We start from the raw sequence: 26400 nt of genomic DNA, 5'->3' as shown, positions 1-26400 counted from the left end.
ACAAAGAAGATCAAAACCCATCAAAACAATTAAGTCCAAAGCCCATCACTGTGTTTCAAAGGCCAGTGCTGGAAGCTGAAAATGCTGTACTGCTGACTCATGTAGTCTGCCTGGCCTGACTTCATCCTGGCTCTCCTGATGCACGTGAACTCAGACACAAATTAATTCCAGCCTGTCAGGAACAGTCCCAGAGTAATTCTTTGTGACTCTTTGTAGGAAGCATTGATGAAAGCCAGCCCTCTAATTAATATATTGAATAATGCATCCCTCTGAGGCATATGGGGATCTCCCATACTGTCATAGCTTGGCAAAGCTAATCAAAAGCCGGGCTGCCAGGCTGAAAGTAGCATCATATTTTGTGCATTCTGGCTAGCAAGGAATAGTCTCCCACTTTTTAATTTTTTTTTTTTTGGTGGGGAATTTGTGTTAGGTTCTGACCTTTGTTCCATATCATACTAATCTCTCAATTTCTGGGAAAATGGATGAATTCTCAGTGTGGGAGAGAATCCCACTTGTTTTCAGATGACTGAAACATAAACAGTTGGAAATTCTTTTAAAACCATTACTGTTCTGAGATATTTAGGAATTACCTTTACATATAGTCTGATTACAGACATAATTTTCTGGCTATTTCATTCAATGGCAAAAAACCTACAGGCATCAGGAGTGAGCATCTTTTCTGGATCCATCCTCCCTTTGCCCCAGACCTCATCTCCAATGGCCCAGTTGACTTTGAGAAATGCACCTTTACAGCTCTTGTTTCTTTACAGCAGCTGGGGCTGGAAGCATCCTTGCCGTGGAAGAAGATGCAATCTAATAGAGGATTTATCCTCAGTGAGTACATCAGCACTAGCAGGGACCATTTTTACTTGAAACTAGATAGCTCAAAATTCTTCAGAGAGATTTTCTCAAAAAGAATCAGGCAGGACACAGGTAAATTCAAGTTCGTATCCCTGAAGGACCCAGGTAAATTCCAGTTCATTTCCCTGAACTGACTTCAGCTGCTGAACCTTTGGAAATTTGCCTGGCATTAAGCTGAACAAAACCAGTTGTTTTATTTAACAGAAGTTGAGCCCATGCTGTGCAAAAGGAACAGTCTTATCATGGCAAAACAGACAAGATATTTCTGCATTAATTTAAATGTGAACCATTTGTGTTGCTCAATAACATCCATTAAAGATAAGGAGGTCTGTTTTTTATGCCTTCTGCTTGTTGTAAATTAACAAACTCTCTTAAAATGACAATTCATCAGCAGTTATATGAGGCAGAATTCATTCTCTGCAAGAGAAGAAAATGAAACTCCCATCCTTTCATTCCCTGGCATTCCCCTGAGTCTCCTCTGTAGAATGAGATGAGTTTAATTTTGCTGTTGTTAAGCACAGTGAGCATGAAGCTACATCAGAATGTAAGAGCAGGAAGGAGCATCTTATTAGCTGCATTACAAGTTCTTTTAAATAATGTTGATTCAGTAACTTGTGTCTTGCTGATCATATAGAGAACAAGGATGAAAAGCCAGTGAGTGATGCTGTTTCACTTGCATATTTGTAGTGAGTTAATTGGAATAGAACATAGCCGTGGTTGTCGTAGCTCTGTAAATATCTTGCAAGATAATTGTTGTCCATTGGGCAGAAGGCAATAAAAATGAGAGGTAGAAACATTTCCATGTTTAGTGGAATATCTGAAGTTCTGTAGCTGAGTCTGAGAGAGAAACATACTCCCCGGTGTCTGCCAGCAAGTACTTTGGAAATAATAAATACCTGTAGACTTCAGAGCTGATTTCAGTAGATCTGTGTTTTCTCACATAGGAGAAAATCCTGCTTTTTATTGAAAAAATAGAGAAAACCAAGCCAAAAACTCTGTCACATTTTTGGCCAAAGGGTACAGACAGATTCTTAGGTTTTGCTCACAGTATTTTTGGTTTTCAAGTTTTGATTGAAAATCTTTGAGTGAAGGAGACATGTTCCACTACAATATTGATTTTAGGGGCAATCTGTAGTAGTGACTCCCTAAAGCCATTTCTAGATCTGCAGTAGTTTCTCCAGAATTCTTTTTTTTCTTTCTACAAATCATTAGATTTGAACAGTGTGCTGGCACTTTGGAATTCGCCTTGAGGATAGAAACCAGCAGAGTATTACTTTCCATTTGGCCTTGTACTTCTCTTTCCTTTTATTGCTCCTCTGTAACAACACATTAGGAACCCCGCAAAGAGAAGCTCTTGATTTACCTACAGCTTGACCATGCACCTTTGCATCTTGACATGACTCCCACTGCAGCATTCTGCCCTGAGCATTCTCACTTGACCAGGCAATGCTTTTGGGATGGGGATGCTTTGGGATGCTGCTGTTGTGAAGAGCTGGGAGTGTGTCTAGTGCTCAGCCCCCTGGGTTGTCTCCTTATTGTTTGTTCACCTGTCCACATTAGAGCAAAAGACCCATAAAAGATCTCTGGTTTCTGTGGTCTCTCCTGCTGCACTGTTGCTCTCTTACTGACAGAGACCTGCATGTGACTGTGTCTCTTTCATTCATCTCCAGTCTGCCTGTGAGGATGCTTCTGTCTCGGATGCAAACTTGTCTTGTCACGAGACACTGTTGCTTTTACAAATCATAGCCACACAGACTTGCTGTTTCTACAGGCAGAGCCTGTCTTTAGATATCTGTCTGCTGCCAGAATCCCTTTTGTTTCCTGCTTCTTTGTCTTTTCCTTCTGTGGTATTGAGACAAATGAGCATCTCACTCTCAGCAGCTAATTGAGTGTGATTTTTTGGGGGCAAGGAGACACATTGATGCATTTATGCTTGCTGGTCCAGAACAGAGTAGTTCATTCTACTCTCTATTTCTTCTCCTTACCTTTGTTCTTCATTCCTTTCTTCCCCTATTCCTTTTCTGGCTGATGGCTAAAAGTCAAAGAAGGAAATAAGCCATTTGTTCTCTTCAAGTTAGTGTCTGAAATGCAGAGAAACAACTGTCACAAAAGGTTTGTGAAACAAATCTATTTTTTCATATTGTTTTTCCCCAAAATGCATGAAATGAACCACAAATTCATTTCCAGAATATTAGATGTTATCCCAGGGTGATTCTTCACAATATCCTGCAACAGGGAATGTAGAGACTCATTCTTCCTTAATTAATACAATGTACAATGCTCATAGGCATGTGGGGCTCATCAGCAAATCCTATACATATTGTCTGTGCCAAGTTTCATACTGGCATCCCCTCTTTGGACAATTTAGGCTTTATTTTTATCCATCAACTGCTGCATTCATTTATTAAATGATGCTCTTGCTCTGAAGCTTTTTGGAGGTCTTTTATTGTGCCTAGGCCTCTGGTAATAGGTGAATCACTGAGCCTTAGCATTTCAGGCATGTCATATTTACAGCTGGAAAACATTTGTACAAATGAGGCCAATTAAACACACAGTATCTGATAATCCTTATTTTGGTGTAAAATATTTCTTGAATGGGTCATATTTAAGATACTTCTGCTAGGAAACAAACCTGGAAGAATATTACAAGTCTTACAAACATTTCCTTTGAAGGAGAGGAGTAACTCCAGTGAAATCTTTGGTTACAGGACTGCCAGGCTGAGCTGAGGGGTCTTTGAGCATGTACTTTGCTTTTCTAAAGTGATCCAAAACAGGCCTGATTTATGTTTCGTGAAAAAGCACAGCAATAATCTATAGCAATTCCCCATGTACATGACTTTCAAAGGAGGGTAGCCAAGCACTGGGAAAACATTAATTAACTGGGCTTTATAATATAGTAGGCACTAAACTAATTTTAAGCAAATGCAAAAATCCAAAAATATACTCTTATTCTTATTTCAAATATATTTCATGAGAATGTGGTTATATTTGTTGGAATTTATGGTATAGGTTTGGGAAAAATGCCACATGACTTTAAAGGACTAGGACCTATGACCTGGATGAGAACTAGATACAGCCTTACTTGTGCATAGGTTTTGGTGTTAGCATAAAGGGAAAAGAAAAAATATTAAGCAACAGCAGTTTTGCTGTTGCTAAATATACTTTAAAGGTATTCCCTGTTAATTTCTGTGATAAAAAGAGTACCTTCTTTTATGTACCGAGAAGAGAAAGAAATGATTCTCTGTGCAGCAGAGCCTGCTGCCTTTAATGGATTCTCTGGTGGTGATTGACATGGTTGAGCCAAAATGCCAGTTTTCCCCTCAAGGAAAGGATTGCTTTGGATCTCTTAACTCTTCTTGGTCTGGTTTATGCATAACAGAACTGTGCGTAGCAACTTTGTGGTTCAGTGTGTGATCCACTGAGCTTACAGGGAAGGCAGAGGTTTATATATTTGGTATTAGTGGGGATGAGATGCAGGGAGGCACATGCACGAATGCACACATGGAAAGACACCCAGATGCCATAAACACCTTGTTTTTTAGATACTGTGCAGAAAACCTCCTTAAAATTCATTGGGACCATTTTAAAAAGGATTGGCTTTGCTGAAAAGAAATTAGCTGAGAATAAACACTTGGCAATTTTTTTCCCTTATCTTGCAAGCTAAGTCTCACAACAATTACTTCTGCCGATGTCCAGGACTACAGCATCACAGAAAATAGCACTGGAAAAGATGTAGAAAGCTCCAGGGACCTAGCTAAGACAGTTCCTTACAGTATCTTCCTGCCCAGCTTTTTTCCCAAGCTTCATTTGAAATATGCTGTGCAAGGAGGTTTTGCCCGTAACTCTTCAGAGACCTCATCACATCCTAACACATCCTAACACATCCAGCAGCGTCTCCCCCGGCTCAGCCACACAGAATGATGCTGTATTTATGTGTTTAATAAACACATTGTTTGCCCCAACAGCTCAACATTTGTGTAGCTGTTAACTATGGTAGTTTATGCTGGCTGGCCCAGGGTTGTGTGCAGGTTGGGTGTGGGCTGTTAGGTGCCCAAAGTTAATGTCTGCTGGAGGTGATTTCAGACCAACTCATACATGAATCACCTTGTAGCGATTCCACCTGAAGCTGACTGCAGTTATTGATGCCTAGACAAATGTGATGCAGTGTCAGAGAGAGGAGAAGCCTGTTGGAAAGGTATGTGTCATTGGGCAAGGCTTCCATGTGGAAAACTCCGGGTCAGTTGAGTGGGAATTGAATGAATTAGTTCCTGCTTCCATATATGCACATGGTCATGGCTCTTGTGTTGCTTGAGTTAGAAATATGCACTGTTTGCCTGGTACAACACAAAAGTGTTTACTCACTTCTGGAGCAGGATAGAATTAAAATTACGTCAGACTAATTGGCAACATCCACTAATTTAACTGCTGTTTCCTGCAGCAAGAGGAGGAGTGTTTCCTCCTTTACATGTTATTGTACAATAAATGTGCCTTTTTCCTTGATGTTTCTAGCCCTTATTTAGTGCACAACATCCTGCTAGGTAGTATCCATCTGTTTCCTCTGTCTTTTTACATGGACATTGGCAATCGCCTTCAGTCTGACATCTTAACCTGCAAAAATGAGTTTTCAAGTCAGCATCTTGGGCGTCAAATTTGTTGTAAAAGTTTTGGCTTTGTTTTCAAAGCAGGGGAATTCCACTTTGACTGGTCAGAAACTAGACACACCCCTGGCAAAAAGCTCTGTCCAGCAGGTTCCAGATCAAGTTTGAAAGGCAGACTCCTGTAACCTGAATTTTTGCTTTTATCTTGTTGTAAATCCTAAACAAAAATGTTGCTCACATTCAGTGATACTCACTCAAACCTCCTGAACTCTTGGGTCCAGGAGACAGAGGAATAGAGCATCACTTACTGTCAGTTGATGGTTTAGGGAGCAGGGATCAACAGAGGCAGTTGGAATTGCTCAGCTGTTTTCATTTAAAATGGTAGAGGAGACAAATGTCAATCCTTTTAACCTTTAAATGCCTGGTGGGTAAGGCAAAATGGGTAGAAAAAATGCAAGAATTGTGTATTCCATGGAAAGGCATTAGAGTTGGCAGAAAAACTGAGCTGGGGTGTGCAGTAGGCAGGTAACCTGAAGAGTCTCTGTTTTTCTTTTTTCCTTTCTTTGCATGTATTGGCATCCTTTATTTTGAAGTCTGTAACTCCTTGTAGTTGGAAACTACAAGGAAACACTTCAAGAATAGTTAAAGTGCAGATATTGTGTTTTCCTTGCCCTTATTGTCTCGTCTCCCTCCCAGTCAGAGATTAAATATTAGCAGAGTGGCCTAGTAAATGTGCATCCATGCACAATGCTCTTCCCTCAGGATAGAGATAAGGATCTTGCCAGGATCATGTCCATCCTTCAAGAGCACACAGTTCTCTTCTGAAAAGAAGGGAGGAAGGATCTTGTGAAAATCAAGAGCTACCATGAAAACAGAAAGGAAAAGCAGCACCAGAAGATACAAGAAAATGTAACAATTCTTCCTTTTAATGGAATTCAGAGGTAGTTTGAATTCTTAATTGGAAAATTATCCTGTTCCTGCTGCAATTCTGGCTGCAGGCTCCACATTTTAAAAACTGCTTTTGCAGCAGTTGGGGAAAGTGTCAGCAGGAAAAACTGACCTTTCCTGTCACTACTGCCTGCATGCTCTCAGCATTTTGTCATGCCAGAGGTGATTAATGAATAGGCATGGTGGATGATGTTGATTTAGCTCAGTTCCTCACAGTGAGGGTGCCTTATTTTACTCCCTATGGCCATCACAGCAGCACGCACAGGTGCATTTTGTGAACCTTGGTTTAAATTTTGCTGTCTGGAGTTTATATGCACAGGTCTGTGCGACCATGGGTCAGGACCTCTGGCTCCTGAGTGTTAAATTCTCTTGTCTTTATAAGCTTCTGGACAGGATTTTTAGCTAGAGCACCATGAAAGCCCTTCTCAGCCACCACACTCTGTGGGCTACACTTGGATGTGTAAGTCAGGGGATGCTGACATCTCCCCTCAGTGTGCTTTAGTTGTTTAAATAATACTGGGCAGTGCATTCTCCAAATGTTCTTCAGAGTGTAAGAAAATACAAGGCTGTGAAAGTGTCTCTTCTTGTTGCTGCTCCTGTATTGCCACACCTGTGAGGTTGCTGTAGTGAGTTCTCAAAGGTAGAAAATTACAACAGGATAAAGGAATAGATTTAGTCTGTGTGTGTGTTGTTGCAGCTGTGCTTCAGGATCTGGCTCTTTCCACTGCTGACTTTTCTTGCATTCTTCATGCAAAGCTTCTCCAGACAAATGATGAGAGACCATTTATTAAAAATACCTGAATTCAAGAGTCAGAGCAATGCAAAACAAAGCTCTGTTCCTTGTCAGTGGGAAGAGATGTGAGGTGAGGCATTGATGAAGAATCAGCATTGATTTGGGATCTGTTTTGCAATCAGTCATTGGTGTAAGAAAGCAGCTTGGTTTGGGTGAAGGAAGGAAGACCAGTGCATCACTTTCCAGCCTTATCTGCCTGCAGATAGAGCAGCCTGTCTTGCTTTTGTGTTGCAGAACACTTTGTGAGCTTTTCAACTTGTAGTGCACTATTTGGTGAACAGAGGAGTACTAGGAGTGTGCTGTATGCTAGTCCTTTTTTGTCATCATTGTTATTCTGAAAAGAACCATTAGGCTTGTCAAAACTAATTAAGGGAACAAGTAGATGGCACTGGAAAGGAACTTCAAGCTAGAATGACATATTTCAGGAGATCCCTCTCATTCCCTGGTGCACACTTGAAAGGCATTATGAGTAGATCCACAGAGCTCATGCATGCAAATGCACAATGGTAATGAGTTATTCTGGATTTTGTTAGGATATACTTAGGTTCTTCTAATTGAAGTCCCTTTTAAAATGAATAGTACTGTGGCAGACTGATGTTTTTTATTACCTGGGCCAGTTTTGCCCCATTGCTGCAGGGGGAGATGCAGTGCCCTCTCCATCTGGAGGGGAGGGACCCAGAGGATGTCAGGGGCCCAGGTGAAGCCATCTGACACTGTCAGATGTGTGTCAGGATCCAGCAAATGGCTCTGATTTGACTCTAGGAGCCTGGTGTCTAGTTTCCGGAAGGATGGATGCCAGGAGAGTGCATTTAAGGCTGAATTTTAGTAGGAAACCTGTTGGTAAAAGCTGCAGGGCAAGTGCCTAAAGTGTTCCCAACCTTTACCTCAAAGTATTGGAATTACTGCTCTGTTTCATTAAGTTGTGATGAATAGATAAGATGGTGAGCATGTACATCTGTCTCTATTGGCATGTCATAGACAAGGGTGATGGTTACTGAATGACTGAAATTGCAGCAGTTAATGCTACTCATTTGAAAAAGGCAGGAAATCTCTGCTATAGACTAGCAAGATTGCTTTCTATATACATTGGGGACTAATACTGCAGCACACTGTAATGTTTTTCACTGACATTTAAAGGGATTTCTGTGTATCCTACTGTCACTTTTAACCATGTCCATATATTGGGAAGCTTTGATCCCAATAATTGTGTGATCACAGGAACTCGGGCTCATTCTGGCATCCGTGTCAATAACAGACAGCCCTTCTTGCTTGTGGGATCACCCTGAAACTGATGGTAGCGATTAAGGAGCAGACTGTTTCTCACTGTGAGAGGAATGATGAAAGCCCTGCCTGTGCTGCTTTGTTTTGTGGTGTTGGTATCTTCTGGCCACAATTCAGAGCGTTGTGAATGGCCTTGCTATCGATGTGGTGCTCTCGTTAACAAGCAGTGCCAGATTCAGTTACCTGCACAGTGGGTCATAATGTAGTTATTTTGACATTTGCAGCACTGCCTGATCTGAGTTGAACTCCAGCACATTTATATGTTTGTCATTGCTTCAGTTGCTGTGTTTTTTGTGGGATTCACAAAAATGTATCAGAGCATCTGTATTTTTAAAATTATTATTATTATTATTATTATTATTATTATTACTGTTTTTGCTGTTGATGCCTCAAGGATGAAAATGGCAAAAGAATGTGATAAAAATGTTTTCAGAACATTCGGCAGTTCTGAACATTGGCTGGCTCAGAGGGAATCTATTATTTACCATCTACTGTATCAAATTCAACTCCCACCGAATTAGAAACTGATTTTTGTCATTGTCCCTTTTTAATCTAACCCTTTGGTTAGCTCACAAGAAGCAGCACCATAAATCACATGGACATCTATGGATTTTTTTTTCCCCTGCCAGCCATTGCTAGGACTAAATGTTCATCTCTCAGTGATTTTTATCAGCCAGGACACTAATAATAACATTTCTGTTCTGGGCTTGACTTTCCCTCTTCCAGGAGGAAAAGTATCTTTTTAATGTCATTTGAAAAATATTTTTAGGGAGTAAATAACAATGCATGGGAAGATTTGACTTGGGGTGCTTGAGTTCCAGCTAGTGAGATTAAAGAAACTCCTTGTGCCTCTTTTCATAATTGTCAAGGACCATGGATGGCATGGGATCATGGTGCGAATAATGAATACTTTCTCACCTTTTTAAAATCAGAAATTCACCATATGTGCAACACTGTTGTTCTTCTGAAGATGGGAAAAAGGAGGTAAAGAATAACAAGATTGCCCAGCAAACCAGGAGCAAATCAGAAAACTTAGTCTTTCATGTCTCTAATCAGCCAAATAAAACCTCCTTTTAATTTGCTTTCTGAAGGCATGAGGCAACTGTGCCCTTGTTTTTCCTTCAGCATTAAGCCAGAACTCTGATTTTACTGGGTCTTGGGATCAGCTCTCTGTGCTATCACCAGAACAGTCATAGTAGCCTTGATCTTGTAGACAAGGACAGGCAGGATCACTCTCCTGTGCCTGGGAAGGTTGGTGTAGGGCCCCTGAGCATGGTCTGTGTGGAAATACAAAGGAGACCAGTTGTTAAAAGGTGGAGACCTACATACCAGGTGCCCCAAGGTAGGTTTAAACTGGCTTTGTGCTCCTTCACCAGCTCTGTCTGATTGCAGCCCTTCAGCTGACTGACTGCCTTCTCTCTGTGTCTCTCCTCCCAGGTCAGTGGCTGGTTTGGATAAAGAACCTGACCTTGTGCACATGGAAGCCCGGACAGCTGATGGACGTGAGTGCCTGCAGCCAGTGCTGAAAACTGGGCTTTGAGCCAAGAATGGAGTGGGAATGAGAATCCACTTCACCCATTTTACCTCCCCATTTACATTTTAATTGGAAGGGGAGATGTGGGTCATGGGGATTGATGTGATGTTCTTATCCTGAACTTGTAGGGGAAAGTTGTGGCTGTAGGGCTTGTGTCTGTGGAGGGGGTGGACAGAAGCACAGTCTGTTGGGCTAAGAACCCATCCACTCTGTTCCCTGTTTAGCACTTTCAGTATCACATAGTTTACATCAATCATCAAGAGCTGGGCTACCAGGACTGTATCATGGAACCTCTGTGCATTTCCAGAGGTGCTCAGAACAGCTAGGTGGTACCTGAGAATCTGAGAAATTACCTGCAGTCAGACTTGCCCTCCAGCCAGAATGTCTCTATACTCCTTTGTCTTGTATTGAAAGTATTTTGTAGTTTTGCTCATAATGTATGAATAAGTGTTCCATACCAACATATTACAGGCTTGAAAAGGTGCCTGGATCTGAAGCAGGAAATAGGAAAAAAATAATCTTAACTCCTCACTGAAATAAATCTAGTCACATTTGCAGTGGAATGAATTCCTACAGTCAATTTCCAGCAAAGACATGGTATTAGAAATAAGTTGACTTACTCTCTCTGAAGTGTTTTAGGTATTTCTCACAGGAACTGCAGCATAGTAATGCATCTGCTCCTTGTGTGGAATTTTACTCCAGTGTGAGGAAATGGAACAAGTGTCCCATTTTGGTGCAGGGATAGTATAGAAAAACAGCATAGGATGAAGGAGTTAAAGGATTTCTGGGGAAAAAAAAAGCCTCATTTTTGTTGGTTGCAAACTTTTCTCTGTTTTAGTCAAGTGCTGCGTAGGCCAGATGTGTGAACAAACTTCTGTCTGTCAAGATGGCTTCTCTGAGGTTGTGGATGTTCTAATATCATTCACTGGCCTCCCACTGCTATTTAGTGATGGCAGCTGAATAAATAACCAGGCAATAACAGCTCAGGGGTGACAGCTGTTTGTTGAATATGTGGAAAAGGCAAAACAGGCCGACAAGTGGGTGGACAAGGTAGGGAGGCATCTTCAGTGCCTTTGCTGCTGTGTGTACTGTCACAGGTATGATGGGAGAAGTGGTCAAACGCAAATAAAAAAATCCCAAGCAAGCAAGCAAAGTGCTGATGGAGTCTGTTTTCAAACTAAGTTTAAACTTGCTCACCCAGCTATTTAAATATTGGATATGTCAAGGATGTAAATGTTTGAAAGATGTATCCCCAGCTTAAAGACAGCTCTCTTCCTTCAGGTCTCGTTTGCTCAGGGGTTTGCTCTTTGTTCTTGTTTTAATATATAAATTCAGCATTTTGAAATTGGCAGCTGATGGTGTTGAGGGTTTCACTGGAAGCCAGGCTTGGCCAGTGGTGTCAGCAAAACAGCCCCAGTGCAGCTGCCATCCCAGATCTGTGGGGCTGTGCTGGCCTGTACCGAGGACCCCTCTCCAGCACAGCACAAAAGAACAGTGCTGCTCCAGTCAGAGGTTCTAAGGCTTGAAACAATATTAGTTTGTGTTACAAAGAGATGACAGCCTCACAGCTATATACTTCCCCAGGGTGATATTGTTCAGCTCTGGCTGCTCAGGAGTGGGGCATTGAACTTTTCTCTTTTCTCAGTTAGTTCTGCCACCAAATTGGGCCTTCCTGTGCTCAGTGAAACAGCTGAGGCACTTACACCTGCTGGAAAATGGGGCCCTGCAGTTACTTCCTCTTGATCAGAAAGCTTCTGGTGAAAGTTTTCCTCAGTATTATGCAGAAGGAAGAAAAGGCTTCTCTAATGCCTCTTTTAGGTCAGTCTGGTGGCTCAGTCACTTATTTGGTGCATTAACAGACATAGATTTAAGTATTCCCATTGCTTAGTTTAATTCAAATGGAAGAATCCATGCCTTCAATGTCACTGGCTACTTGAAAACTACATGATTCTTCTAGGCTGGGCATTTTTCTTTCTTCTTCTTCTGTTTGCCTCCATGTTTTTAAGAAAAAAAAAAAAAAAAGTAGTGAGTAAAGCAGTGGAGAAGGGAGGGGAAGGAATGGAAGTGCTATTTAGGACTAACTCCTGAATTTGATGATTTTTTAATTTTTAATTTTTTTTTTCCTTTTGGCATTAATGGGACTCAAGAACCCATCTAATACCAATTTAGACAGTGGTGCCTAAAAGCAGCTCTGGAGCTGGGAACAGGTGGTGGGGCATGCTGGAATCTCATTCATCCATAGATGAGTCAGGGCTATCAATAAGCTTATGGGTCTGGGAGCTGGCAGTCCCGTTCACCTCTCTGGTGACTGTCCTTCAAGACATCTTGCCACATGGTTTGTCTGTCCAGTCATGGTTGTGTCTCTGAAAAACCCATCTGCCCCTGTGCCTGGTCTCCTTAAATACTGCTAGATGCTGATAATTCCAGTGCCTATCTTATCTCAAGCTGTTCCCATCTTTTGTAGCAGATGAAGTTTTTCACATTTTTTCGACATCTTGGCAGAGTCATTGTAGCAGAATAATAATCGAGGCTTGCATTTTTAAATTGTAAAAACATGTAGGAGCCTTGGGCATTGTGCCTTCTGCCAGAGTGTAATAGGCAGCAGCAAGGACAGGGCTGGATGCAAGGGGTCTGTTATGGTCACACTGACACAAGCACCCACCAGCATTCCTGGGAAGGATTTATTGAACTTCCTGATGTTCAGTGAGTTAATCTTCACCCCACTCACAGATATACTGCAATAAACAGGGTTTGAATTATAGGAAAAAAGGGGGGAGAAAAGCTAACCAAAAGGATAAAACAGGGTAACTAATTCCTGGAGAGTCTACACGTCTTTCTCTTTGGGGGAAAAATTATTGAGGCCAGTGAGTTTTTCTACTTCTCATGGAAGCCTTCACGATTTTATGATTTTAAATCTTGCCTGATACCAGGGCCTGATTTAAGCTGAGCCAATCTGCCAATGCAGCTTGTCTTTGTCAGCTGCCCTTTTCCCTGTTAGCCATGCTGGCCAGCCATCCCAGGAGGGAGGCAGGACTTTCTGTTCTATGTCTAAGTCACAGCCACCTGCACACAGGTTGGCCCTTTGCAGCCTGCAGCACAACAGCTTTGTCTGTATCACTGCCTCCCTTCAGGAACCCACATCTTTGGGGAGAGAGCCTCTTGTGCTCCTGCTTCCTGCCAAAGCTGGCATGGCTGGCAGGAAAAGATGAAACTTGGTAGCTTGGCTTATTTCACCAGTTTGTCCCTTCCAGTCTCAAGAAATTGTTTCCGTTTTGTCACTTCAAAAAGGGTAAAAATACACTCCAGAATCTCAAGATGGAAGACTGTGTTAAATAGCAATGAGGAGGTGGTTCAGGCTCCTCAGCTGGAAAATGGCTGTACATCTGTGAAAGCCATTCCCTAATCCTGAGGGAAGTGGGAAGGGTTTGTGTGGAGGCATGGATGCTGGGATTGGAGCTGCAGGAAGCCCTCCAGGCTGCTTGATGCCCATATTGCCACATTCACAGATGTGTTGAGGAAGTGGATGGGGTTGCTCATAAGCATGAGAAATTTTTTTGCAGTGGAACATTATAAAAATCCCAAAAGTAACAAAAAATCCAGCCTGCTAAAAGAACCCTGAAAACCAAAACACCCAAACCCTTTAATTCTGGTGTTGTATAGGACAATATATAAATTGGAAGAAGTGCCCAGATAGAAACAGCCTTCCTTACACAATACAACTGCCAGTGAAAGGTAAGCAAGGCTTTGGAGGCATGGCTTAGTGTCATGTCACCTGCCCCTCTGGGTGAATGTCCTTTTACCTTGTGGTTGCCCAAAAGTGCAAAATTACCTCATTCTGGAGGAGAGGCTGATAATAGCCTGGAAGTTAGGGTGGCCTCTTCTCTCTTAATGGAGGCTTTTGTTGAGACACCCTGTTCTTTTTATGTGAGAAGATGTGCTCTGTGAATGAGCACATTTTAGAAGCTTGAGCAGGGACTTGAGATTGTTTCTTGCTTTGAGTTACACACAAATGGGAACAGAACTGGATGCTGCTATATTTTTTACCTGATTTTTAATGGATTAAAAAAAAATTTTTTGGAGAAGCAGGAAAAAAGCAAGATAACTTTATCTGGTATCCTAAAGCATAGAGGTTTAAAGATATATTATTTGTGTCTGTGTTTGTTTTTTTTTAATAGGCTTGTATTGTAAAATATATGAAAATAAATAAAACAAGAGACTAAATGGAAAGTGGGTAGTGAGCTATCCCCCTTCTCCACCACCATCTCCTTGTGAATATTAATCAGGTGCCATTCTTTGAGTATATTTGATTGCTGGTGTAACACACTCAAAATGACACATTTCCCAATAGGCAGGAAGCTCGTTGTCATGTCAACACTTGTGATTTATCTGCATTTATTTGTGACAGGTTTTTATTCCTCTTCCCATTCTGTCACTCAGCAGCAGCAAATTATCCCCTTTTTGGAAGGATAAGAATATCCAGGCGACTGTGTGGGAGAACGTACTGGAGGGAATGAGCTTCTAAAAATACAACTCCTGACCTCTCCTCCTTGTTCTGCCTAATTTTAGAGCTACCTCAAAGAGCAAGTCACCACTGTTGATCTCTTTGGATGGCATGGCAGCACATAAAACCCTCTTGTTTTCTGAGAAGTTGCTTTTATCCATTGCAGGGTTGGCTTAGGTTCCACACTGAGGAGCTAAATTGCAGCTCTGGGCCAAGTGTGTGTATATCAGTTGATGAAGAACTTTAATTTATGCCAGCTGAAAGTCTGACCTCTCTGCTGCTCTTGCTGGAATTTTATGCTGGGAGAAAGCACAGCTCTGATACTCTGGTTATTGGCACCGTCTCTATGTCAGGTGTTTGTCACCATTCACTTTAATCACTGCCCAGTACTCTGAGCTGGCACCAGCAACATTTTCTGCTGCTTTAGCATCCTCAGTGGGACTGCGATTTCATTGCTGCACCAGACCTGTGTGACTGCTCTGACTCAGCCCTTATTAACCTGGAATCCCTAGTGCATCAACCCAGAACCAGGTCTGCAGCATTTAAACAGGGGCCTTCACTCACTGGGTGGTTGGGCATGGACCTTCATTAGATTAAAGCTTGGCTGTGGTTTCTAACTCCTTTAGAAAAAATATTTTAGTAATTATTAGTCTAATTATTAATGACTCTGACTTGCATTCTTTTTGCATTTTTAACAGTGTTGCTGGGACAAGACTATAAAAGAGGAAACTATCAGTCTATGAATGTTGGTTTAGAATTTGGGAAGGCAGTTGTCTGAATCTCAGAGGATTTAAATTGTGCCCCCCAAAGCTTTCCACTGCCTAGCATATTGCCGTAACTGGAAGGACACAGACCAAGGACAAGGCAATTGTTTTTTTTGTGATGGAGAATCCTGTAAGCAGCTTTGCTGAGCTAGTGATTGTCTTTTTAAACTTCTATTTTATCATTTTGAGCTCAGTTTGACAAGGTCCATGTCAGAAAGTTCTGTTGTGAACTAAAATCACTGCACCAGGCTCACCCCAGCCCTTACAAACTTGCTGTTTACTTCACTGATGTTCTGTCCTCACCCTTTGCAGAAAAGCAAAGAAGCATTTGAATCTAGGAGGCCTGTCAAGTGCCAGAGTGCAAAAGATATGACCCTTTTATCACTCCAGCTGTCATCTTAGTAGTATTTTTATTTTCTTCCTAATTTGCAGTTTTCAGAAGAGCAGTTGAAAAGCAGAGATGGCATATTTAGATTACACACATCCAGAAACACAATGCATTCATTGTTCTGTTTCGTGAGGCCTTTTCTTAGCCTGAGTGAAATAATGCTTAACCCTCTATAACCTCTCTCAACTTACTAGAGGTGAGCACATCTCTTCTTGTTCTAACTTTCTGTATATCTGCCTTTTCCTTCTGTTGTTTTCTTGTTCTTCTCCCAGTCCTGTTCCTCCTCTCAAGCAATGTCAAGGCCTGACAGGATCCCATTAGTGTGATGGTCTTCTGTTCTTCTCTCCAGACAGAAGCATTTGATGCTTCTTGTAGAGCATATAACTGCTGTTAGGAATCTTCAGCTACTCAGGCTATTTCATGGCCATGGCATTTTCATTCCTAGCCCATGTTTTCTATAAATACTTAATTTTGAGAGATGCTTCTGATTTTCACAGAAAAATAAGTTAAATTTAATAGTGTTGATTTAGGCTTTTTTTTTTTTTCTTTTTGTGTATTACTACCACAGTTAAAACCAGTCAACAAGGCTAGGGGGTTTCAGAAGGAAGACAGAGGTATGATTTCCAGAAGGATGTAGGAATTGGTGAATTCTACCCGGGTGGCTTCTGCTCTATTTGGTCTCATCAGCAGCTTTCTGATGCGTTTATGGTTGGTACCCTCCATTGATGGGGGGGTTTTGAACTTCAGTCTCCTGAGGGTTGTCTACACAACAGAAAAGGGAATGGCCAATGTCAAAGTGTGGTGAACTCCTAACTTCAGAGAACAATTACCGTGTCAAAGGCTGGAGGCAGATCCTGAAATAACATCTCCCTAGTTGGAGATAAGACATTCTTTGGAACTGCTGATGGTGTTTTACAGACAAGTGGCTCCTCCCTGGGTGTTTCTGATGTGTCCCCATGCTCCCCTTGCAGACACCCACTATTTGACCTGTCGGATCCAGGAGTGCTCCGAGACCAAGAGGAGCGGGCCCTTCTCACGCTCCATCGACGTCAGCTCCCTGGTGGTTCAGGATGAGTACATCTTCATCCAGGTATGTTGCCTTCCTGCAAATGGGACATGAACTCTGCCTGCACAAGGGATTTTTTCTTTGGGTATATTCTTAGCATATTCTTAGGATAAGCATGTGGGACCACAGTTCTTAAGAGTCCATCCCGTATTGGCTCTGTAGTCTGGGATGCAGCACTTGATCTCCCTGCTTATCACTTGCCTTGAATCATATATTTTTAAAATTTGTTCATTAAGGGTCCATGAATTTCACAATTTGCTATTGGTGTGGCTAATTGTAAAATACAAAGGAACTAGAAATGAACTGGGGAGAACAGAGAAGAGCAAAGGAAAGGTGTGAATGATTATTTTTAGCAATTGGAAAGGTTTATGCTGATTTGACAGTCAAGTAATGCTAATAGGGTGAACCAAAATTTGTTGTAGGAGGTAAAATAGCAGAAAAATTGAGGGAAGTTGTTACAGGGCAACTTCAAAGTGAAAGATGTCTGTAAATTTGTCAGTTGGTGATGATTCTGGAGATGAGGAGAAAGGGTCAGAAACTGAGTAAGAAACTACGTGGTTTTGAGATTTTTTGAGAATACATGGGCTGGATGGAACAGGGCCATCTCTCTAAATTTTGTGTCTGTGGAAGCCTGAGAATGAATAGTACTGTCTGGAAGAACACTTCCTGAGAATGTACCATTTGGTAGAAAACTGAGGGCCAGGCTGTGGTGATTCCAGATTGCAGGAAGCTCAGGAGACACAGAAATTACAGACGTGGTGATGTTAACTGCTTGCCTCCAGTGCTGAACCAGGGGGAACAAAAAGAGATGAAGACTGGATTCAGGTGGTACAAAAAAGATATATGCTTTCCTTTTTGAATAAGACTGGGTTATATTAAGCTCCTACTTTATTTCCTTGAGTATTTTTCTTGACTATATCCAAATTATGAGAAAAATTTGCTGTGTTTATTGTCAGACTTTCTTATAAGAGGGAAGACTGATAAGTCTGTGCTGGGCTTAGGTGGAAGACTGGATTCCTGTGGCCTGGGAGGACTGCAGGGTGAAAACTGCATGCATTTGAGCAATGTTGGCAGACTTCTTCTGAAAGCAGGGGAGTGTGCTGCTCTGGAGATGACCTACTGCTGTGGGAGCCACAGCTCCCCTCAATCCCCCGTGAAACTCAGTCTGCTACTGCTTCCTGTGGCCTCAGTGGAGATCCACTGCTAGAAAACACTGTGAATTCAGTTTTTGCTACTTAGTAAGTCATGATTTGACTAAAAGCAATGGCTTTCCAATCAGTAAGTGCTCTGCTCTCCAAGGAGTATTTTAGAGAGACTCTCTTAGTGTAGTGGTTTATGTCTGTGGCTAAAGATGTTGTGGAACATCCAACTTTAAGCATGAGGCCTTATAGGTGTTTCTCACTCCAAAGCTCTCATCTGTGTTAAAACAAGGCCACTCTGTTTAGAATCTTGATTTCACAGTGAGGCCTGGTGTGTATATTCCTCTGCCTCAAATCAGCAGTGAGCAGCTCAGGCTATTAGCTTCTAAAAACTTCAAGTTAAAAAAAAATCTGTGTGTGTGTGTACAAACACATGCATGTATGTACATGTACTACTCAAGTGTCTTGACTATTCTTAGCAAGGTTTTATTATAGTTTAATGGGTGTTTGAATTGAAAATCACATCCCCACACTTTAAAAAGCTGTTAAATATACACACAGAGCATTGCTGCTGCTTTGGGAGACTCTTTTTTTGAGAGTCTCCATTCCCAGGCTGTTTATCCCCTTCCCTGTGTTTTGTGTCACAATGGCAGGGTTTCTGCCTGTCCAGCAGCCTGCTGTCAGGGGCTGCAGATGCTGGGCAGGGATTGAGCCCATGCAGAGCTCGAGTGACACGCAGGCACTTCAGATTCCCAGCACACTCTGAGCTGAAGGTGTGTTAAATCCAGGATATGGTCAATGGGATATGCAGAGTGTTTGCTTGGTACATATGTAGCTAATATGTCCTGGATGTATTAGTCTCACAAACAATGTGGTATTGCTGCCTATAATGGGAAGTGTCAGATTGACTGCTTGCAATGTCTCATGCGTGTTGTTCAGTCTGGGTAATCTTGGACAGAAGTGTAGGAGCCAGGTCTTTAGAATTTTAAAATTAGACAGAGATGAATAAATAAATATCAAATTAAATGTTAAGAACTTGGTGAGGTTTAATAGCAACATAAAGCATTGGTGCGTGAGTTCTGATATGTCTGTTCTGGAGCAAATCAGAATTAATGTCCTGGAGTGGAGAGGGGAACTTGTTTTTTTTTACTTTTTTCATTAAACCAGTAGATTTTTATTCTAAATCTGTAGTCAGTGTTCCTCTAAAGTTAGAGCAATTGAAACCTTCAGGGGCAATTTATCTCTTATTTCACCTATTTCAACATGAGCTAGGTCTCTGAGTATGCCTTTCTCATTAATATTGGAAGGAACCTAAGTAGAGCTTAGTGAAAACCCCAAAATTTTTGACAGTTAAAATTAGGGAAGATGAATTCCAGCTATTGATATCAATGTCTTAGATTATCTACATAGTTATTTAGTAGTGAATATCCATTCTAACCAAGATAATAACCAGGCCAGCACTGTAAGATTCCTGAGCAGCATTAACTTGTTTAACTGCACTCAAAGCAAACATGATACTATGATTCATAATGGATAAGGGAAAGAAGAAAACAGAAGACATTATAATGCCATTATAAATCAACAATTCCTGTTGTGCAGCACTTCTGAAAGGATCTTTCAGAATTACAGTACAAAGAAAGAAAATTAGAATGATCTTATGCTTGAAAATTTTATCTGTTGAAGAGAGTTTGAAAAGACTGGCACTTGTTGCCAGGCAAAAGAGATAAATAACATAGCCCATGAGGACAGATGTAAAAGGTAATGTGGAGGGACAAAAGATATAGCTACTAAGAGAGACTAGGAAGAATTATTATGCATAAAACAGTAGGTGATCACTCTGAATTTATTGGCTGACTTTCTATTTGATTGATCAATAGTTATTTAAGGATGCCTGTCATGTCACTAGGATTGGATTGGATAATTCTGCATAAATTGATATATTAAGAAAAACTCTTCCCCTCTCTTGCATGTATAAATTTTCATTCACTTCACAGTATTGCTCTGGTGTAACCAGGAGCCAATATCATAATCTTCTTTCGTGAATAATACTTAAAATTCATACAACTTGCAAAACAAGTAATTTAATAGTGCGAAAACCTTGGAATATGTCTGGACTTATGTACTGTAGCAGAAGGAGCTAATTTGATGATCAGCTTTGGCATTTAATGTCCATGTCTGTGGTGTTCAATTACATAGCTCTGCTCCAGTGGGTGCTTGTTACTGAAACTGTATCACTTTCCAAACATAGGTCCAAACATAAGCTACAACTGCCTAAAAAATGTGATTTCCTGACAATTACCTAAACTGCTATGGTACTCTCATCTGCAGAGCCTACATTACAAGACATGGGGATCAGGGATAGTCATTTGGGATGACTCTAGAGTACTGATACTTTGGAAAATTTAGATGTTTAAAAAATTACAGAGGGAATTCTGGGAAAGGTATTTTTCAAGCAAGTCTTGTATCAGGGTTTCTAATGGAATTGCTCAGGCAGCTGATCAGTGCTGCTTGGAGAGGATCAGGAATGATCTGTGTGTTTCCTTGTCAACAGATCAAAAATTTCCACTGAAAATGAGAGAAAGCATGAGCCAATGTCACCGCTTATTTCAGGCAGTGAGGACAGTCTGGGCCATAGAATTCCCAGTTGCTTATTTTGGGGGTCTGAGAGGTCCCAAGGGACATGAACAGGACAGTGCATTCCCTGGGAATCAGCTTTGCTGAGGGGCAGTGCTTTTTGCAGAGAGCAGCATTCCTGCAGGCAGACCCATAGCTGCCATGGAGAGCTAAGTGCTGCTGAGTTAAAGGAGCTGTTCTGGCTGCCCAAAGGTTCTGTGCAGGGTGCAGTGGCTCAGTGGTTCTTCTGGGGGGCTGGACTCCCACCTTGGATGAGCCTGGCTGCTAGTGGAAAGGGATGACATTCCCAGTGCTGACTCATGTGAGGACTCTGTCTTCACACAGAAGCCTGGGTATCAGAAGATGGACAGAAATTGTGATGGAACTCTTCAGAATGTGTGACATGAGGACTGATGGTACTACTACTGTTATAGTGCTGGTGACCTAAGGATTTCAGTGGGACAAAATTTACAGAAAGACAGTATTTTTTGTGAGTTGGAACTGACAGAGTTAGAAAAGGACAGATAAGATTTTAGGCATATTCACAAGATCCTGAGGGACATGAGAAAGGATTTGGTTTCTCAAAACTGTTTTTTCTCTTTTTTTCCCCAGCTGTAGATCTAGGTCTCATAAATATGTTTCCATCCCCCTATTAATCTTGTTGTGTTGTGTAAACTCTTCTGCTTGTGGCTTTCCCCCCAGAGATCATACCAGCCTAGTCTGGCATTCAGTTATTGCTGTCCCCGTTCCTCTCTTACGCTTCTGTCTCTGTCAGCACTTGGAGACCCTCAGGGTTACTTTGACCTTTTTGATTTGAGCTGGCTGTAAGTGCCAAACTCCTGGCTGAGGTGTGTGGATGGGTGATCAATACCTGTCTTGGTAGTTTTTTATGTCTTTATTTTTCTCCTGGATGCTGCAGACTCTGCTATCCCAGTGGAGAAGAGCTGAAGTTGATCTGAGTTGTAGCTCAGACATTCAGCATTTTCCATAGCAGTGGCAACACCACTGGGTATAGAAGACTCCTCAGACTTAGCAGATGATACCTGGTTTGGGTTTGGGGGTGATACAAGCCAGACAAATGCCTTTGGAGATGAACCCTCTCATCTCTCTTTGACTGGTGGTCCCTGAAAGACAAGGAATGATCCCTGCAAAGTTTAATTGAAAAGGATTGATGTTTTGCTCCATATCCTGGCCCATTTCCATTTTAAAAGGGAAGTGCTTTGCACCACTAATCAGAGAGGCATTCTGAGGAGCACTGCCTTATCACTTTCCAAAGCCTTTAAAGAGTGGAAGCATGGGTACCACTTCCCCTTTCCATCCCATGGCATAATTTATCAAGGTGTTTAGCTGCATGCTGAAACTCAAGTGTCTTGTCTCTCATTGGCCCTGCTTCTACTTCTCCTTCTTCTTTCTATGCCATTTCATTTGTGATTCAGTCTCCTGGGAACTCTGGGAACTGCCCATTTTTCTCTTGAGTCCACATTCCTTCAGGTTGTCCTGGGACATATGATGATCCCATGTTCAAAAAGCCAAGTTGCTCTCTTGGTGGCCCTTTGTTTTGAGGTTGATGTGATGAAGGAAGAAAAGAGTTTGAGGGCAGCTGGGAAGAGAGGCAGGGTCTTGGCTGTGATGGGGTCTGTGGTGTTGCCATTTAGGAGCAAGGGATGTTGGTTACTCACATCCTGTGCATGCAGCAGTGTAGATGCAGCTGCAGTTCTTGTAGGAATTGCATATGGAAAGTGAAAAGTTCAAGTGAAAATGCTCTTCTGTGATACTGATCTTTTATCTGGCTCTTCTTCACCTTCTGAAATAAGTTTGAACTTGGAAGACTTTTGCCTAATTCAGGGAGTTGCTCAGCAGGGCAGCCTCTCAGCCTGCTCACTGGCAGGAGCGAAAAGGAGCAAATCCCAAATTTCTCCAGAGGTTGATGTGTGGTGCAGCTGAGTGGGAGTCTGAGAGGGCACATCTGAATAACTCCTCTGGCTCAGAGGAACAAACACTTCTGCCAAAATCTGTTGAACCATTTCAGTCTTCTTTTGCATCAGAAAAGTTTCCTTAAAACATATGCAGATGTCAGTATTCACCCACAATCACTGATAACATCTTACAAAACCAATGGATAATATTTCCTTTTTTGGATGCCTGGTGGCTCATCAGAGTCCAGACAAAAATTTCAGCTGAAGTAATTTGATGCAAAATGGCATTTATATACTTTCCTTTTATTTGAATCAATTTCTGGTTTATCAGGGTGAATATATTTATAATAACTTTTTTTTTCCCCAGCCTCAGTAGAAATAAAAATACTTACTGTTTATAACATTAGAATTCAGGTGGGGGGACGTTTCTCTTAGAGGTGTTATAGAGGGGGAAAAAATTCCTGATTCTAGAAGCTACATATATCTAAGCCCAGCTCAGATAAGTAGTTTAATATTATTACTGGTTATAACTATGCTTGTTTAGGAGCCCTTGAAAGTGCTTATGGAGGACATGAGTGTATGTTTCAAGTTTATTGAGTATTTAAGAATAGGCTAAATGAGCATATTTGCTGAATTGAAGTAATTTATCAGGTGAATAGACTTCAACCAGCAGCCACAGCTGAGTTGATGCTAATTCATAGGGATTCCTGACCTTGGTTATCAAACGATCAATTAAAAAACTTAAATAAGTGGCAAATTTCCCCAGGAATAAACAAAGTGGTTGTTATTTTTGGGGGGTTTTTTTGATTGTTGTTTTTTTTTAATTAATGTGAAACTTCTCAGCAGTGAAACAGGATAGCGGGGAGAAATTAAATGTTCATTTCCCAGTATAGAATCGTCTCTATTTTCATAGAAACTAAATACACCATGTTCAAATATAAATTTCTTTCCTCCATTTTTTCCTCCATTAACTAGGAGCCAAAGGTCTTAACAGAAATCAATCCATGCAATTTATTTTTAACTTCACCCTGCTTAGCTACGATTGATTTTTATCTTTGCGATCGATGGTAGAGAAAACGGTTTGGCGGGACAATGGAGCACTCTCCAGCTTGTAGGGGCTAGTCTTTGAGTCTTTTATTGAAGGAATCATTAAAAGCTTATTATGAAACTAATAGGATGAAGACGTTTAAATGATGAACACGATTACACCTGTTTTACTGGTGAATAATGCCTGCTAGAGCTGATCTCCTCTCACTCCTATTTAAAATGCTGGACAGCACTCCAGTGGGGGAAATTAATCCATACAGATGAAAGAAAGTGCATCCCACGTGCTAGTTAAAAGCTCTTGTTAAAGCAAGACAGGCAGTAAGTAGTTAGCTACTTTCCTATTCACTGCTGGGTGCTTTTCATCCATTTCTAGCACAGTTTTATTTTTTCTGTGCCAAATATCACATTTGGAACTTGAGCCTAACCATCTCTCGATAAAAAAAAAAAAAATTAACATTTTCCTTTATTTATTTATTTTATATTGATTTTCTTTCTAGGGCTTTTTGTGATGTACTTTCTTTTATCACTCTCTCCTCTCCCATCATGCTGTCTGATTGATCAGCTGAAGATGTAAAGTATTGCTTTGGCAAACTCATATGTTTCCTCTGAAATCAAAAGGACTTTTAATGTGTACAATTATGCTCTTCTCATAAGTTGATTTCTGTGTGGGTGATGTGCACCTGCAGCTTGGATGTGGCTTGTGTTTTGGTGTAACTGCACATTTTCTGCAGGAGTTGCTTTTAAAACAAATGCAATACTTGAGATTACTCTGTCCTTTAGCTGTGTCATCTTTGCTCTGAGGGGAGAGGGAGCTGAACAGGGACTGGGCCAGTATAATAAATGCTGCTTTGTCACAGCAGTTTTGCTCTGATGGGTGTGATGCTCTAAAGAGTGTCATGTTTTCTAAGCCTGCTGAATTTACCAGGCAACTTGAAGGTGCTTTATGCACAGAAATTCCACAGCACACTCAGATAATTGCAAATTGTTCAATGACTGTGCAGAGGGCATGATGTTAATGAAAACCACAGGGAGATAATTCAGACTGGATGGTACCTGTCATGATGGAATTTATGCTAAGCAGTGGAGAACCTCACTACACAGAAATACCTGGAAGATTGCTTTCGTTGATCATGGTGGGTAATCAAGAAGGAAGAGCATTACACTAGGTTCATGTTCTTCCTCATCCTCTGAACCTCTTGTGACTGCAATTGTGGTTAGGCTTGGGAGAGGAGGCACAGCTTTTCAATCCTCATACCAACAAACCTGTGCAGGGCCTAGGCAGGGCTGTCTCTGTAGAACCCCAAAATCCCGTGGTAAGGGTGTCAGTGGAGCAGCCTGCCTGCTGAGCTTGCCATGACTCTTCTGTGCTTTAATCCGCAGTTTGATTTGGGGGATTTTATGCTCACAAGAAGGAGAAAGGGAACCTAAAGTTAAAGCAATGTAGAGGGATGCCAGGGCTCCCTATGGAGGTGGAGAACAGGATGCTGCTACAATGCTGATACCAGCTCATTTGATGTTATTGGAAAGGAGGGGAACTCCACAAGCAGGGCAATCACCTTGGAGAACAAGTGAGACATTTATTGAAAATAACATCAACTATATACTATTAAGAACTTAGTATCAACAAGAAGTGTAAAATTTGTTTCTGTGAAATTTTTGCTCACTTTCCTGCAAATTCTTTGAGCAGTAGGAGGCAGATGGGGTCCTCCTTAGCCCAGGAGCCTTTCTGAGATTTACTAATTTCCTCTCTGTTCCATCAATATCTGCCTTACATTGGAAATTATGAGTCCCAGCATAAGCCAGCCAGGAAGATGATAAAGAAGCCTCATACAGAGTGATCTACAATTCCTCACATCATCTAGGGCTTCTTTACAGTCTGAGACCTTTTAACTCATTCTGCTTGCCTTCCAAACTCTTTTAGATAAACAGATGTTTTTGCCTAAGATGAACTTCAGTCTAAAGAAAAAAAAATAAAAGGAAGCAAGCTGCAAAGCTTGTTCTTAAATAATCTTATTCAATCATTAACATGGGAAATGGCTTTTTGTGTTCCTAGACATGTCACAGAAATTACTGAGATAAATAGATTCCATGACAAATTTTATGTAATTTTCTGCAGTCTTATGAGCGTGTTTGTTTTCTTTTGTTTGATGCAATTGATGCACTCTGTCTCATTACAGGTCAGGAAGGGGAATGAGCCAGCATATCCAGACTTTCAGGGCTTTCAAAGAGAAATTTCTCATGTTTTCTTCTTAAGTGCCAGCTGATATAAATTAGATGAGACTTTTGTCTTGAATGTGGAAACATTAAAGAAAAGTAGTGGCTCATGAGTGGAAGGAGGAAAAAAGAACACAGGTTATGAAAGACAGATGTGTTTAATGACAAACACATTTGTCCATGGGAATAATTTCTACTGGCCAGAAGCCCAATTAAACACATAAAGTAGAAATCTAGAAAAACAGATTAATGATCCAGTCATTAGCGATGGAGGAAGAAAAAGACAAACCCAGCTAATTCTGTACTGAGCATGACTGATGAGCTCACAGCAAATAATTGGGTGACATTCATCAAATGTGAACTGAAGGGAGGCATTGGAGGGCAAAACACTGCCATAATCTCTGGGATTTACAGTGTTGGAGCATTTGCTCATAGGAAAAGGAAAAGTTCATCAAAATAAATTAAGTTGGGCCTTCCAAAATTCATTCTGTACCATGGTGCTTGCCAAAACTTTATTGGAGGCTTGATCATTTTTTTGGAACTGTTATAACTGTGCATGTAAATCATGCGAAGATGAGACCCTGGCTGGGAAAAGCTTACACAACTCCTGCCAACAGAATTGTGGGTGGCTTCGTATTAACTGGCTCAGGAAGACCACAAACCTCAAATATTTCTATTTCTAAACCTTGTCAAGGTGACCTAGTCCAGGTGGAAGCCTGGAAGGGAGTTTAACTATT

General features: G+C 41.3%; 1 protein-coding gene across 2 annotated transcripts in view; it reads left to right on the top strand.

Moving 5' to 3' along the window:
* Nucleotides 1-26400, top strand: part of SORCS3 (sortilin related VPS10 domain containing receptor 3) — a 262549-nt gene that overhangs the window by 174761 nt on the left and 61388 nt on the right. For both annotated transcript variants that reach the window (XM_059476918.1, XM_059476919.1), the window contains 2 exons: nt 9919-9983; nt 16640-16758. In XM_059476918.1, coding sequence (XP_059332901.1) covers nt 9919-9983; nt 16640-16758 — 184 coding nt within the window. The remainder of the gene's footprint in view (nt 1-9918; nt 9984-16639; nt 16759-26400) is intronic.

The sequence above is a fragment of the Ammospiza nelsoni genome, chromosome 8 (genome assembly GCF_027579445.1).
Source record: "Ammospiza nelsoni isolate bAmmNel1 chromosome 8, bAmmNel1.pri, whole genome shotgun sequence".
Classification (NCBI taxonomy): Eukaryota; Metazoa; Chordata; class Aves; order Passeriformes; family Passerellidae; genus Ammospiza; species Ammospiza nelsoni.
This window is presented reverse-complemented; position numbering and strand designations above follow the sequence as displayed.